Source organism: Rhamphochromis longiceps, linkage group LG2 (assembly GCF_057381845.1).
Source record: "Rhamphochromis longiceps isolate RC_006_pf linkage group LG2, R_longiceps_female_GT1.1, whole genome shotgun sequence".
NCBI classification, from domain to species: domain Eukaryota; kingdom Metazoa; phylum Chordata; class Actinopteri; order Cichliformes; family Cichlidae; genus Rhamphochromis; species Rhamphochromis longiceps.
In genome coordinates this window covers 10,259,125-10,275,127 of record NC_140558.1, presented here as the reverse complement: position 1 = coordinate 10,275,127, position 16,003 = coordinate 10,259,125, and the positions used below count along the sequence as shown (strand labels likewise).

At 44.2% G+C, this 16,003-nt stretch overlaps 1 protein-coding gene across 3 annotated transcripts in view; it reads left to right on the top strand.

Annotated features, from left to right (window-relative positions):
* LOC146676995 (TBC1 domain family member 2A-like) overlaps positions 1–15,247 on the top strand; it is a 33,282-nt gene extending 18,035 nt beyond the window's left edge. The window contains exons 7-18 of one of the 3 annotated variants that reach the window (XM_085417392.1): positions 688–947; positions 1,030–1,299; positions 2,807–2,935; positions 3,131–3,241; positions 3,369–3,541; positions 3,719–3,830; positions 12,116–12,316; positions 12,427–12,614; positions 12,702–12,822; positions 12,907–13,092; positions 13,717–13,838; positions 14,347–15,247. In XM_085417392.1, the coding sequence (XP_085273518.1) occupies positions 688–947; positions 1,030–1,299; positions 2,807–2,935; positions 3,131–3,241; positions 3,369–3,541; positions 3,719–3,830; positions 12,116–12,316; positions 12,427–12,614; positions 12,702–12,822; positions 12,907–13,092; positions 13,717–13,838; positions 14,347–14,548 (2,075 nt within the window). In that variant the 3' untranslated portion in view covers positions 14,549–15,247. Of the gene's footprint in view, positions 1–687; positions 948–1,029; positions 1,300–2,806; positions 2,936–3,130; positions 3,242–3,368; positions 3,542–3,718; positions 3,831–12,115; positions 12,317–12,426; positions 12,615–12,701; positions 12,823–12,906; positions 13,093–13,716; positions 13,839–14,346 lie in introns of those variants that run through there. The other 2 variants (XM_085417393.1, XM_085417394.1) reach the window with 2 other exon arrangements.
* The last annotated feature ends 756 nt before the right edge of the window (positions 15,248–16,003 follow it).

The following is a 16,003-nucleotide window of genomic DNA, read 5'->3' as shown; positions in this document are numbered from 1 at the left end:
AGGGAAGCATGTATAATGTAAACAGAATTGGTCCTAGCACTGAACCCTGTGGCACTAAGGTCTAGCAGGACAAGCACAGAGATGAGTTCACTGTCAGAGGCCATAAGAAGATCATTTGTAACCTTCACTAAAGCTGTTTCTGCGCTGTGATGAACTCTGAAACCTGACTGAAACTCTTCAAATAAACCATTCCTCTGCAGATGATCGGTTAGCTGTTTGACAACTACTCTTTCAAGGATGTTTGATATGAAAGGAAGGTTGGAGATTGCCCTATAATTAGCTAAGACTGCTGGGTCTAGAGATGGCTTTTTAAGTAAAGGTTTAACTACAGCCAGCTTGAAGGCCTGTGGTACACAGCCGATTATTAGAGATAGGTTGATCATATTTAAGACTGAATAATTAATAAATGGCAGGACTTCTTTAAGCAGTTTTGTAGGAATCGGGTCTAAAAGACACATTGATGGTTTGGAGGAAGTAATTATTGAAGTTAACTCAGAAAGATCAATTGGAGAAAAAGAGTCTAACTTAACATCAATGGTACTAAAAGTAGCTGTAGATAATATTACATCTGTAGGATGATTATTGGTAATTTTTTCTCTAATGATAAAAATTTTATTTGTGAAGAAGTTTACCCGCTTCAGCATCCAGGCGTGTGACTTCTTTTAATCCTTCTCTGTCACTTCTCAGCTTCTCCAACCCTCAGCACTCCCTCTGAATCCCCGAGCCTCTCCCCTCCCCTACCATTTCTCAATGCCGCTGATCAGGCGCCCCCTACAGATGGCAGGGAGTCACCATCACTGTTTGAGAGTTGCAGCCGCAGGGTGAAGGCTCGCAGCGCGTCCACCTTGCCTGTCCGCCGCAGAGACATGGCGTCTCAGTCCTCAGACCGGATAGGCCGCTTGCAGCAGGAGAAAGAGATGCTGATGGAGGAGGTCAAAGCTCAGAAGGTGATCAGTCGTTCAGTAATCATAAAGTTTTATTGATCTCTGCTGCCACTGAAAAAAGTGACAAACACAGCGCCTCCTGCAGGAGCTGGTGTGGATCCTCCACAAAGCGCTGGAGGCTTCTCAGCTGGAGAAGCGAACCTGTGCCGAGTTTTTGGCAGAGGAGGATGAGCAGGAACGTCTGGAGCTGCTCCGACACCGCGAGCGGCAGGCGGCCGACCTCCGGGGGCGGCTCGACGAGGCCAAGATGGAGGTGGAGGTGGTGAAGAAGAGTCTGGCTGAGAAGGCCATGCAGGTCGCCGAGCTGCAGCACAACAACAGGATGCTGAAGGAGAAGAACAACGCCAAACAGGAGGTGAGGACAAACCAGAGGTTGCTGTCAGACTGACCTCTGGTTGGTCACGTTAAAATAAACTGTGCACGTTTGTTTCCATGACTGAAAGTTTCTCTGAGATCTGGAGCTGTTCCTGGAGCTGCTGCTGGCTCAGGAAAAAAAAAAAAAAAAAAAAAAAAAAAAAGCACAAAACAAACCGAATGTGGGTGGATGTTGATTAGATCAGACAGAGGGCCTCTCCTGTGCATTCAACGCTTCACCTAAATGACCAGCCCAGATGATGGATGTGCCATGTGATTCGTTGGAAAACTGAGAATTGTAGCCAAAAGAACAAAAAAGGGGAACGTTTAAGGAAGATCACAGAGCAAAATGCTCATTGAGCGAGCTCCGTGTCTTCACTTTTAAAGAGCGGTTGGCAGGTTGGTGTTCTGTGATGTTACTTAGGTCTCTTCAGGGGGTGTTTTTTTTTTTTTTTTTTTAAATATTTTCTGATTCTTCAAGTTTGTGCCTCCTTATTTGGACCGTCCGCCTACCTTTGACCTGGATTTGAATTGTTGTACGCCACACTGAAACATCTCAATTCCTAAAATTCATCAGGAGGAGAGAGGAGGCTGCAGGAGTTATGACTGACGATAAAAAAAATTTAAAAAAAAACGTGCTGAGAGTAGGGTTCTTTAGGTAGCTCGTCCTTCATAATCATGAGTTGTTTCAGTTATTTAAAATGATCAGCTGTGTCAGTTTGAGTGCCACATACACTGCAGTTTGATCTCAAATTCGTGAAATTAGTTTACTGCAGATTTCTGAATCCAAGACAAATATTTAGAAAGAAATTATGTCTTTTTAAGTCCAAACACATTCTGAAAAGGTTCATGTTTAATATGCTGCGAGCTGCTTACGAAGTCTAAAACAGACAACTTCACTCAGTTTTCTGCTGTCGCAGGTTTAAATAGCATTTCGTTATCATTCAAGCACAGGAGCAGTCTTCTGCTCCTGTGCTGGCTTTCTCACACCGCGAGTAGGAGATGATTTTATTTTCCAGATATCTGAACTTTTAAATTTTCACTTCATTCAAAGCCACCCAAGACTGCACTGGGACCTTTGGTGGGCCTAATCCGGCCTCCGGGCTGCATATTTGACTCTGTCAGGGTTTCATTTTAATTCTGTTTTATGTGTGGCGTGCATTATGACCATATAGCTCAATCAACTGCTCCACCCAGTGGTCACGTATCGTATCTAGGCAGTAACTGGCTCTGTGACTCAGCTTCTTCTTCCTGCCTGAACCAAAACAGGACGCACCCACGCAACATGAGAACGGCTGAAATGAAGTTGAACGATTCTTTATTCTAGTTTTGTGTTGTTGAATCACCGCCTGCAGCTGGCAGACAAATAGAAAGTGCTTAGAGTTACAAGCACTTCTACTTGAGTAAATGTACTCATTTACTTTTTCTTGCTTCCTGTGAGCTTTGTGTGACAGTAAAACATGAAGTCTATCTGCAGCTGTACTCACTGTGCGACTGTTTCCTGTCAGGTGATCATAAAGCTGTCCGATCAGGTGACAGCGTGTCTGTCAGAACCGCGGCGCCCCGACTCGTCCTCTGCCGGCCGCATCAACTCTCAGACTCTCAGACAGCTTCGGCAGGAGAACAACAACCTCAAGGTGAAGCACAGTGATAACTTACAGCGAATTACAGTTTTACTTGAAGGTACAGAGTGTAAGTGATTGTGTTTTAAAGAAAGTTTAAAAACCTTCCAAAATGAGCTGAAGCTATCAACAGTAAAGAAACAGCCGATATTACGTTACTGAGTCTAAAACCTCTTAAACCTCCCAGGTTGTCTGTGTTTGTGTCTGCAGGATGACATCGAGGCATATAAGACTCAGAACAAGTTTCTGAACTCTGAGATCTACCAGCTGACCAAACTGTGGAGGAAAAGCTCAGAGCAGGAGAAAACCCTGATGGTGAAGGTCGGTCTGATGCCATTTCTGTTCATTTAAACACTCCACCACCACACAGAGCTGCTATGGGCCAGCTACAGCCCACAGCCTACAGCACAGTGATTAATGCCTTTTCCTGCCCTCTGATTGGCTGCAGTGTGCTTTCCTGGAGGCCACTAACTGTCAGGTGGAGAGCCGTTACCTGGGAGTCCTGCGGAGGCTGCAGGAGATCAAATCTCTGCATCCGGCCCAGCGGGAGGCCGTGCAGAAAATGATCGAGGACGCTCTGAAGGGAGAGCTGAAGAGAGTCACGAAGCTCAGTGTGCACAGGTACGAGCACCTGAACAGCAGGGTAGACAAAATAACAGACACAACCTGCTTCTTTCTCATTCAAGAGTCACTTGACATGACAATTAAAAACTCAGAAGAAGAAACTCTAAATAGATCAAATTTTTCACTGTTTACTCCAGACCTGATGAATGTGTTAAACATCTGCTGTGTCCTCAGGGATCATGATGAGTACGGCTTTAAGATCATCCCAGACTACGAGGTAGAGGACATGAAGCTGTTGGCAAAGATCCAGGCACTGGAGATTCGCTCCCACAACCTGCTGCACCAGGTCCGAGAAATCAAAGCTTACAGCCGCTCATCCGGGGGAGGTTAAATAAACTCAGTGCGACACCCCCCCAGCAGGCTAGCAGGGCCTGCTGTCACTAATCAGGGCTAAAAAATAAATAAATCAGCCCAAACCTTCTTTCAGCTGCTCCCTTTAAGGGGGTTGCCAGAGCCAATCATCTGTCTCCACCTGTCTGTAATGCGGTTAAAGGACCAGGGCGCCTGACTGCAGCCTCATAGACAATGAGCTATCAGAATAAGGTTCGACTGTGGAGCCTGAGGGGGTGTGAATAAAACACAGGAAATCAAAGTTGAGCTCAATATATATATATATATATATATATATATAGATAGATAGATAGATAGTGAGGGACCAAGCAGCCAAAGCAAAGAGGACACAGGCAAAAAAATATCTTCAAAAAGGGTTTTCTTTATTTTAACCCTCAAAAAGTCCAAAATTAACAAAATTCAAAACCATACTTAGCAGGCCCATAAAACAGGTCAACTAAATATAACTCTACAAAAAGTAATTTCCAGAAACTTAAACAAAACAAAGTGAGACACAACTTAACTCACAAACTGACCTAATTAAAAAGACACATGAGGGTAGCTTTTATAATGATTTGGCCAAACCATTTGAACACAATAGGGGGGAAAACAAAAACACACACTAATATTAACTAAGCACAGAATAACCTAACTAAGCCTAAAACACCCCTGCTCCTGGTAAGCCCATGGTTGGTCCTGCTGAGCAGGCATTTTGTCCCCAGAGTCCTCAGCCACGCCTTTTGCCCAGACAGGAAACAGCCACCGCCCAAACCCAGGTAACTCAAAGAAAGAGAAACATAATATAACAAAACATTTTAGAAAAACCACACAATGTTACTATGTGCGCGCCTCATAATACCAGTGTTAGGTTTAACCAAATGATTAATGAAGAAAACTGCAAAGCAAACTAATAAAGTGAAAAATGGACTAATTTACCCCTGTGTGGCTGATGCCATCACACACATATATATATATATATATATATATATATATAAAATGTTTGTTATGAGAAATGTATAGACGGATGTACAAAAAAAAAAAAAGAATATGCATATATATCACAACCAAAAATAATGTTGACAATACAAAACAGCTTATTAGGTTCCAAAAGGAGGTTGAATGAGGTGTAGTCCAGTATGTGATTTAGTTTAGTTCCATGGACCTGTGATAGGTCATGTGTCAACAGTTTGATTCAGTGATTCAGTCCATAGGTTCACAATTCCTACCGCAACGTAGCGGTGGTCGGGTGGCTCGCCATCTTGCGCTGATCAGGGCTGATCGCGGGAGAAAAAAAAAAAAACCTGACCTAAACAAGGTCAAAAACATAAATTATCATTCACAGAAGAAAATGAAACAGCATTCTACTGCTGTGACAAAATAAATACATATATCCATAAATAACAAAGACAAGTAATTAATGCCATGTTCCACACAACAATCAACAAACCATCATCTCTTATAATGAATTTCATTCAAAATACTATTATAGAAAAACATTCTCATGGGTCCCATCAAAGTATATCAGCCATAAAGCTAATAAACATTATCCAAAGTTAATCAAATATATTTACAAAACTCATTTAATCACAGGTGTTGCGCAACAGATTCAATAATCTAAATGGAATTTACCTCAATGCAAAATCTCATAGGCCGCTTTGGCATTTCATCAGAAAAGTAACAAAAAACATCCAAAACGGACAAAACTACAAAAATCAAATCACTCGTTCAACTCTAGATACGTTAAGTCAACATTCGGCCATAATGGAATAAACAAAAACAACAATATTCAATAAATAAAACTAGTAATTGCACTTACTGTCGCTAGCCTAGCATTAGCTTACCGGCGTTTTAGGATGTGCGATCGCGGCTCCGCATTTTCATTAATTGTGACAAAACAAACAAATAACTCACCGTTGAGTCGATTGTGAGGTAGTGTAAAGATGAATGAATCGGCCGGGTTATTGCACGCTGTCAACTGGTCTGTAGTGTAAAACTTGTCGATATCTGACAAGTACGCCAACCACAGGGACAACAGCAGCCAGAGGAGCAGGGACATGCAGCTGATTGACCCGGAACTTATACAGGGTTCATTCCCGCCACAATTAAGGGACTGGCGGAAGTGGGGTCAGAAGTTACCGTGGTTACACTCTCCCCCCCAATCTCATGGACGTCCTCGTACATGGACTAGGCTGGCACCGAATGACTGGTTGGCTGAGGTGTGAAGGCATCGTCTCCTCTTCTTCATCGTCTTGAAGAGCGAAGGAGAAGACAGAACTTAACCCATGCAGAAAGGTCTGAACGCTCTTTAACAGAAGCTTACCAGGCTTGATGTATTGCAGCCGATCAGGAGGATTCCTGGCGCGGGTTGAATGCCTCAAGAGTGGTTCTGCCTCAGGACTGAGAGGCTCTGATTCAGTAGGTGAGTGTTGTGACAAGTTACCTCTGGATGCTTCCGAATCAGAAGACAGACTTTCTTCATCGTGAGAAGTTTCTGCAAGATCAACTGGCTCAAAGCCAGCTTCCAAGGTTCCGTTAGCAATAACTTGTTCCTCTTCAACAGGTACAGGTTCCTCTGGGAGAATAGCATTCTCTTACTCTGTAGCCAATACTACGGGGACATCTGGCTGGTTGATAAGTGGAACAGGTTGCGGAGTATTGGGTAAGTCAATGGTTGTTGTGAAGGTGACCGGTTCAGCAGAGAAAGGAACAGGTAGGTATGAGACGAGTTCCTCTTCGTCATTGTCATCAGCATCATCAGCACGTACAGGAGACACGGGTAAGACAAGCATTTTTCTCTTCTGCTTAGTAAGCCTTTCCTTTTCAGAAGGTGGTAAATACCCACAGGGCAATAGGAGGTCTCGATGTAAAGTTCTCAGGGGCTTGTCTTGGCCTTCGGGTCGAACTGTATACACAGGAAGAGTGCCGGCTTTCTTCACTACAATGTACACAGATGACTCCCATTTATCTGCAAGCTTGTGTTTGCCTCTTAGCCGCACGTTCCTCACAAGAACTCTGTCTCCAACATTCAGCTGTGATGCAGTGGCATTTTTATCAAATCTGTTTTTGTTACGTTTCATCACCTTTTCAGAGTTTTCGATGGCCAGCTTGTAACTTTCTTCTAGGTGGGACTTTAGTTTTTCCACATATTGTCTGTGGGATGTTGATCCTTCTTTGGCAAGGGGTAGTCCAAAGGCCAAGTCCACCGGAAAGCGAGGTTGGCGGCCAAACATAAGCTCATATGGTGAGAAACCTGTAACATCATTTCTTGTGCAATTGTATGCATGCACCAGGGGTTTTACGAAATCTTTCCAATGGGATTTCTGTTGAGCTGTGAGTGTTCCTAGCATATCCAGTAATGTTCGGTTAAACCGTTCAACAGGATTGCTTCTTGGATGGTATGGAGTGGTTCTTATTTTGTGGATCCCAGCCATTTCACAAAGCTCTCGGATGATTCTGGATTCAAAGTCAGGGCCTTGGTCACTGTGCAAGTGTTCTGGGATACCATAATGCACAAGAAAGTTGTCCCATAAACATTTGGCAACAGTCCTGGCTTTCTGGTTTGGTGTTGGCACAGCAATGGCATATTTTGTGAAATGGTCAGTTATGACAAGTATGTCTTTGACTCCACGATCTGGTTCCACAGAGAGAAAATCCACACACACCAGTTCCATGGGATGAGAGGTGCGGCTCGTTCAGATAGAGATTTGCATCTCACGCATCTTTCACAGTGTCTTATTTTATTGACCACATCACTCGTCATCTTAGGCCAATAAAACCGGGAACGGACCAAGTCCAGCGTTCTGTCAATTCCCATGTGACCCATTTGATCATGTAGGTGGTGTAGTACAACTGGTCGATATTCCTCGGGTAGCACTAGCTGGTATGTGAAGTCACTTCCCACTTGTCTCTTCCTGACGAGAAGGGTGTTATGGAGCTTCAGTTTATTTACTTCTCGCAGTAATAGAGGTAGATCGGGAAGTTCTTCCCTCAGGAATGGTGGTGGTGACTCTCCTTGCTCATCCTGAGCTATGACATGCCGGATGACAGGGTCAAGGCGTTGTTTGGCTGCAAGGTCAGCTGTTGAGATTTGGGGGAGTACCATGGAGGTGAACTGGATGTCGTCCGTGAAACTGTCAGGCAGACTGTTGACATTGACAGACATGGATAACACCAGAGCAAGATCAGGATCAGTGCTTGAACTGTACACCAGATGACAGTCACAAACTGCTTTGATGGTATGCTGGTCAATAGAGACATGATCTGGTTCATTGAGATGTCGCCATGCAGATCTCCAGATTCGCTCACGTTCTTTCTGTGACAGAGGATCATCAGACAGTTCACCATGAGGTCGGCGAGACAAACCATCAGCATCCGAGTTCTGCTTTCCTGCTCTGTAGATTAATTTGAAGGTGAAAGTGGACAAAGCTGAAAGCCATCTGTAACCGGTAGCATCAAGTTTTGCTGATGATAAGAGGTATGTTAATGGGTTGCTGTCTGTCACAACTGTAAACTGAGCACCATAAAGATAGTCGTGGAATTTTTCAGTCACCGCCCATTTCAAAGCAAGAAACTCCAATTTGTGGGCGGGATACTTTGACTCACTCCGGGAAAGACCTCTGCTGGCATATGCTACGACTCTGTTTTTTCCATCCTGCTCTTGATACAGCACCGCACCAAGACCTGTGGCACTGGCATCAGTGTGGAGTGTGTATGGTTTCCGGGGATCAGCAAATGCCAGAACTGGCGCAGAAGTAAGTTTGTCAATAATGGACTCAAAAGCTTGTTGACACATTTGCGCCCATCGTCCTCCAAATGGCTCTTTGGGGTTGAGGTAATTCTCTGGCTTTGCAGTTCGTCTCAGTTTCCTCTGGGAAGGTGGATAACCAGCAGTGAGATCATGCAACGGCTTGACAATGGCCGAATATCCCTGGACAAAACGTCTGTAGTACCCAGCAAAACCAAGGAAAGATCTTAATTCCTTCAAGTTTTTTGGCACTGGCCAAGAAGTGAGTGTGGAACTCTTGTCCGGATCAGTTTCAACACCAGCCTGGGACACTACATGGCCCAGATACTTCACAGATGTCTGGAAGAACATGCATTTCTCAAGTGAAAGCTTCAAGCCAAACTCTTTGAGTCTGGTGAGAACTTTCAGCAGGCGAGCTTCATGTTCCTCAAGAGTTGGTGCAAAAACAATGAGATCGTCAATGAAAACCAGGACTTCTTTTAGATTTAATTCTCCCATGCATCAGCCGTTGGAATGTGCTTGGTGCATTGGTAATCCCTTGTGGCATCCGATTAAATTCCCAAAATCCTAATGGGCAGACAAAGGCAGTCTTTGTCTTATCCTTCTCCTCCATTTCAATTTGGTAGTAACCTGACTTGCGGTCTAGCACCGTGAACCACTTTGATCCTACAAGTGCGGAGAAGATGTCTTCCAGTTTAGGCAGAGCATAAGCATCTTTGATTGTTTGCAGATTGAGTTTGCGGTAGTCAATACAAAGACGTACACTCCCGTTCTTTTTGCGTGCAACCACAATTGGAGAGGCAAATGGTGAGTCGGATTCTCTGATAATGCCAGAGTCAAGAAGTTCTTGCAGGTGTTTCCTTACAGCATCAAGATCTTGAGGGTGAATTGGTCGGGGTCTTTGCTTGAAAGGAGTTGGATCGGACAATTTGATTTGGTGTTTAACTTTGTCGGTCCTGCCGAAATCCAGATCGTGTTTGGCAAATACTTCAGGAATACTGTTGAGTTTTTGAACAATGCGTTCTTTCCAGTCTGGAGTTAAAGGGGAATCTCCAAAGTTGTATTGTGGTTGAGATGGAGGTAACGACTCTATAGACTGGTCTGAATACTGGATATGTTGCTCTTTGGAAATGACTTCCTGGAAGGCACTGATTTCTGCAATAATAGCTCGAGCTGGATTGTGGATTTCATGGTCAGACTCATTACTCACTACAACAGGCAGAAAACATGGCTGATGTTTAGGTAAGTCCACAAGGCAGGTTTTTACTAGGAGTCCACCAGGCAGAGAACTGGAGGTGGGGTGTTCCAGAATAACTGCTTTCTCACCTTGGAATAGCCTTGTGACCAGGCATCCCTCAAGGACAGTGGTTTGGCCGGCAGTAATGGTATGTGGTTGGTCTGACTTCAAGGAGCATACTGGTCATTCGAATTCTGGACGTGGCGACACTGGAGGATTTTATAAACTGCAATGTAACCGGAACCAGTTGGCAGGAATGACTGCTCAGAGAGGGTATCACAGTGTTTGCTGTACGCAACGTCAAGAGTGTTGGTACCAACAAGTATCATTGGGGGTGATTGCTGGACGTCAGGCACGACAAGAGCAAGTGTATCAACATTAATGGATGAACCAAGAAAATCAGCTGGGAACGTCATGTTAATCTCAATGTATCCCGGGTAAGGTACGGCTTGTCCATTTGCTCCTTCTACTTCCAACAGATCATTCAGTGGTTTGATTGGATGGTCTGAAAGATAGTTGTTATAGAAGGAATAAGGAATGGTAGTAACCTGAGAGCCAGAATCAAGAAGACAGTTGAAATGGTTGCCCTTGATTTGAATTTGTCCTGTGCTTTTGGTCCCCACAAGCCCTTTTGGCAGCAATGGAAATTTTTTGTGGTTTCTGGGACTGTTAGTGCACGCAGCTCCTGTGTGTCCCACCGCAGAAGCTCCTTCTACTTTAAAGATGAAGTATTTCTAGCGTCCCACTCTTGCTGTTTTTTCCTTAATTGGTTCTTTTTCTGTTCAACAAGACTGGAGTTTGCTCTGTTGTTGCAGGTGGAAGAAACATGGCCATCTTCTCCACAGTTAAGACAGTACCATGGCTTGGGTTTGGTATTTGACTGAGGTGAAGAATGACTGGACTTGTTTTGTCATGGCTTAAACTTTGACTCGGTTGGACTTTTTCGGGACAAAAGTTGGGACATTTGCTGTTGGAGGGTTTGGAGTTGTTTTTTCATTTCTTTTAGCTCTTCATTGGCTGTAGAATGCCAACAAGAACAAGTGCTTTGGGATTGGATGTTGGCTTTTTGTTTTGATGAACCGATGTATTTTTTCATAAGTGACTCCTTAGCAATTTGTCTGTCTTCTTCTGTCCGTAACGACAACAATAAGTCAGAGAAAGGTGGTGGGTTGTCCTTTTGCCGTTCTAATTGTAACTTGGTTAGTATAGTGTTATCCCAACACCCACGACAAAACTGCTTCAGCAGATGTTTATTCATGTCAGCAGCTGCAAGTCCTCCTTGCTTTACAACACTGCTGAGGGTTAGCTGCAATCTTTGGAGGTAAGCGGATGGTCGTTCACCTGGATTTTGAAGAATATTTAAGTATTGAGCATACAATTCTTCACCATCTTGAACTGTTCCAAAAGCGGAGTCAAGTACACTTAGTATGACTGAAGGCAATGTGTTGGGACTTAGACCTTTAACCAAATCAGCAGCAGGTGACAACAGGCTCTCTATAATACGTCTGGCGACGTATAGAGCTGACAAACTGGGGTCGGCAAGCAGTAGATCAATTTGGGAACGCCATGATTCAAAATCTGCTTCACTACTTGGCTTAGGAATCCTTCCTGAAAAAGCATGGAGACGTAGTGAAGTTGTGGTGCCTATGTCTGGGTTTCGGACCACATGCTCAACAACAACCCTTTGTATTTGTGGTGGGTTGAGATCATGGGCTGTGAGTTATACTCTTGGAGTTGGTCCAGTCTGGCTTTGACGCGGTCGTGCCCCTTGCTGGTCAGTGGAAACCTGTCCGGCAGGAGGTGAAGACCTCGTCGATTGTAAGGTAGTGTAAAGATGGATGAATCGGCCGGGTTATTGCACGCTGTCAACTGGTCTGTAGTGTAAAATTTGTCGATATCTGACAAGTACGCCAACCACAGGGACAACAGCATCCAGAGGAGCAGGGACATGCAGCTGATTGACCCGGAACTTATACAGGGTTCATTCCCGCCACAATAAAGGGACTGGCGGAAGTGGGGTCAGAAGTTACCGTGGTTACATGTCCCCTATTAAAGATTTAGTCTTTATAGTCATAATCAACATTATTTTGTATGTTTAATGCTATTTATTAATTATGTTTTATATTATTTGCCCATCATGTCCTGTTCAGAGCCGACCGACAGTCCAAAACCGGGAAGCAGTTTCCTACAAAGAAACTTTTTCCAGTTTTGATCAAGAGCTACGATGTTCAGTAACTGGCGATCTCGTTTGTCCCTGTAGGAGTGTCTAGAGCACCCCCTGCTGAGCCGCTGGGCTCAGTACCTTGCAGGCAGGTCCAACGATGACTTCATCATCACACCTGAGCTCAAAATTCTGGTGCGTGAAGGCGTCCCTCGGGAGTATCGGCAGAGAGTGTGGCGCTGTTTGGTCCGAGCCAGAACTTTGACAAGCCAAGAGCGCCACCCGCAACGCTATCAGCAGGTACAGCTGTAGAGAGAGAGAGTGCTTTATCCGCACCTGAGCACAGGTGGCTCCTCCTTCTTCCTGTTGGGAATGCTGGCGAGCACTCAGTAATCCTGTTCTGTTTCCAGCTGTGTGAGAAGAGTCGGACAGCTCCTAATCCTGCCTCCAGGCAGGTCCAGCTGGACCTTCACCGAACCCTGACGACCAATCAGCACTTCTCTTCGCCGTCCAGCCCCGCCCTCCAGCAGCTCCGCCGCATCCTTCTGGCCTTCTCCTGGCATAACCCTGCCATTGGCTACTGCCAGGGACTAAACAGGTCAGAACAAAAATATAAATTTTATATCTGAGTTCTTATGTGGACCCGCCTTCCAGGCAGAACCTCACCTTCCATGAATGTCCACAGGTTAGCGGCCCTCGCTCTGCTGGTCCTCCAAAGTGAAGAAGATGCCTTCTGGTGTCTGGTGGCAGTGGTGGAAGCCATCATGCCTCAGGACTACTACACCAAGAATCTGGTGGCCTCTCAGGTCAGCAGACACACTCACCTGCTTGCCTGCTGTGATCTGTTTTAGTGATCAGTGAGGCTGATCTCTGTGAGTCTTTGTGCTCAGGCAGACCAGCGCGTGCTGAAGGACTTCATGGCGGAGAAGCTTCCTCGCCTGGCATCTCACTTTGAGGATCACAACATTGACGTCTCTCTGGTCACCTTCAACTGGTTCCTGGTGGTTTTTGTGGAGAGTCTGCCGAGCGACATCCTGATGCCTCTGTGGGACGCCTTCCTGTATGAGGGTACCAAGGTACCGTACACCCGAACACACCATGACAGAAATGCAGACAACACTTGAATGCACCACAGTAGTGTCCATGGAAACAAAAATGATTTTGTTTTGACCTTTAGATGTCTTTATTTACATTTTAGGAGTAATAAGACATTGTTTACTAAGCATGGGGAACTGTCATGTGACATGAAATAGGAGTGGGAAAGCAGATCATTCTAGTAACGACCTCACAGTCTACCACAAGCAGCGTAAATCCAGACGATGAGCGGGACAATGCCTTTGGGCTTGTTTCTGCAATGTGACAAATGCAGCACAGCTTTTACATCGTTTGTCTCAGGAAATAAAATCACAGTTCAGACACAGAAATATATACCACACAGGGATAAATGCTGACAACAGCTTCAGCCACGTAGATCCAACCCAAAAGTTTAATTTAAACTTAAAGCTCAACTACCAAGTAAGTTAATATTATCTGGCAACTGAGGAACCAAGTGGCTTATTGGAAATCGATCAGAGCTGTAATGAGTAAAGGGCCCAACTGCACCACAACTGAAAGAGTAATTTTATGACTCACCTCCTCAAAGTTTCCAATTAATTGTGTGGCGTGAGTGTCCTGTTATGAAATGCGTGTCTGTGCTGCAGGTGATCTTCAGATACACTCTGGCTCTGTTCAAATACAAAGAGGACGACATCCTGAAGATTCACGACAGCGTGGAGATCTACCAGTACCTACGCTTCTTCACAAAGACCGTCTCCAATGCCAGGTACGCACTCGCCTCCACCCGCCTTAATCTACGAGCTGTTACACTCTCAGAAGTGTAGCGGATGTAGCTGTTGAATCTTTGAGCTTCAAACCCTTTTTACTGAAATTTTGTGAGAAGTTTAAATTTGCGAGTGAATGTGAGTATGAATGGTTGTCTGTCCTTGTGTGTTAGCCCTGCGACAGACTGGCGACCTGTCCAGGGTGTACTTGCCCTATGACAGCTGGGATAGGCTCCAGCGCCCCCCGCGACCCTGAAAAGGATAAGCGGTAGCGAATGGATGGATGGATGGATGGAAGTTTAAATTTCCCTGATCACAGTAACAACGATTTAAAGATTTTTAAGTATCTGCAGCTCTCGGATACATGTGGTCCAGTCAGTCCAGTATTTCCTGCTCAAACTGCAGTACCTGAAGTATCAAGCAGCATAAAACAGAAACACTCAAGCTGATCAGTTTCCAGTTCCTCTGTGTTGGTGATCGAGTCCTTTCCACCTGCGTGTGTCCATGCAGGAAGCTGACCAGCATCGCCTTCAACGACATGAACCCATTCCCCAGCCGGCTGCTGAGGAACCGGCGAGTGCTCCACCTGGAGCGCCTGCAGGCGGAGCTGCGTGAGCTGGAGGAGCAGCAGAAGGAGTTCATCACCGAGAGCGTCGTACGGAAAGACAAAGAGCTCGACGTCATGGTGAGCGAGGACGACGAGGACCTCTGATCACACGGGACGCTTCAGCTGCTCACTTCGAGACGACGATGAGTTTTCCATGAGTTCAAGAGAATTTTACTAAACCGGCTGTTAACTGGTTTCCTTCACACCAAACACAGGATTGTGTCAGGTTCACCATCTCTACTAACACTACAAGGAAACAGACGCATACAGATTTAACTGCATCACATCTCTGAAACAAACTTGCAGTAAACAAATGTGTACTGTGTTCACGTGTGTAATAAGTCAGGCTGCAGAAATGTGCAGATGTATTTCAGTGAATTCATTTGGATTAATATGTGATAGCTTATTTATTTCATTGCATCTTTTGCTTTATACCTAAAAATGCGTGACATTTCTAAATGTAGTCACATCCCTATGAAACATGGTTGATTATCAGCTGTAGTCACAGCTGGTGATAAAGTAATTAAATGTCCAGCTATTCAAAAATAGGGCATTCTGCACAATGAGTACTTTTTGGTACTTGAAGTATATTTTGATGCTGATGCTTCAGGGCATTGTGCTGCATTGTCGAAGCTCTCTGGGCTTCCGGTTAGAACGACCTCACAGTGTTTTATTTTGATCTGGTGTAAAGTGCATTGTGCAGAAATGACAGCATGATAGTCACATGATAAAACTGACTTTTCTTTTCTTTTTTAATTTTACTGGGTGTGCATCTTGTTCAAATGTCTTTTTCAGCATTTTTACATAAATATTCTGTATATAAATATTTGATTTTCATTTATTTTACAGAGTCCTTTATTTTGTTTCACAAATATGACATTCATGTCAAATGACATCTGCAGACTTTATAATGACCAGCAGGGGGCAGTGTATTGCAGTCTATGAGAACATTTACTGAGACCTGTTTCATGCACTAGTTTCATGTCTCATTGAATCCAACATGATGTTGATTTTGTAAATTAAGGTCACATGTTCATCACATCTAATTTCAAAACACTGATCAATTTAAAAAAAAAATGAATTCCATACCAATTGCAGGAATAAAATAGGAATAAATAACAAACGAGAAATACATACAAAACAAGAGAAAGGCACACATGAGAGAACAGGTCACATGACAGCACAGCATTATCTACCCACAATTTGAACTAAATAACAGATAGCACAGGCAATGAAAACAAACGGAAATCAGAATAAATTTAAAAACTTTTATTGATGTTAACTTGAAGTGCTGAATTAGCCCTGTTGTCAGTTCAAATCACTTCAATCTATAGCGCACATTAAGGTCTTTAGACCTTGAAAAGGAATACACTGCAAGGTAAGCTTGCAGCATCTTACTTTAAGGTCAACTGTGAAACTTTGTGGAAAGCCTGAGACAAGTTGATGAGTCAGTGAAGCGCACTTCCTTCTGATGACGGCTATACTGAGGTGAGTTTTTAAGCATATCCTGAACTTTATTCATTATTAGACTTCTGACACCTGGCAAATAAACTCTCATGC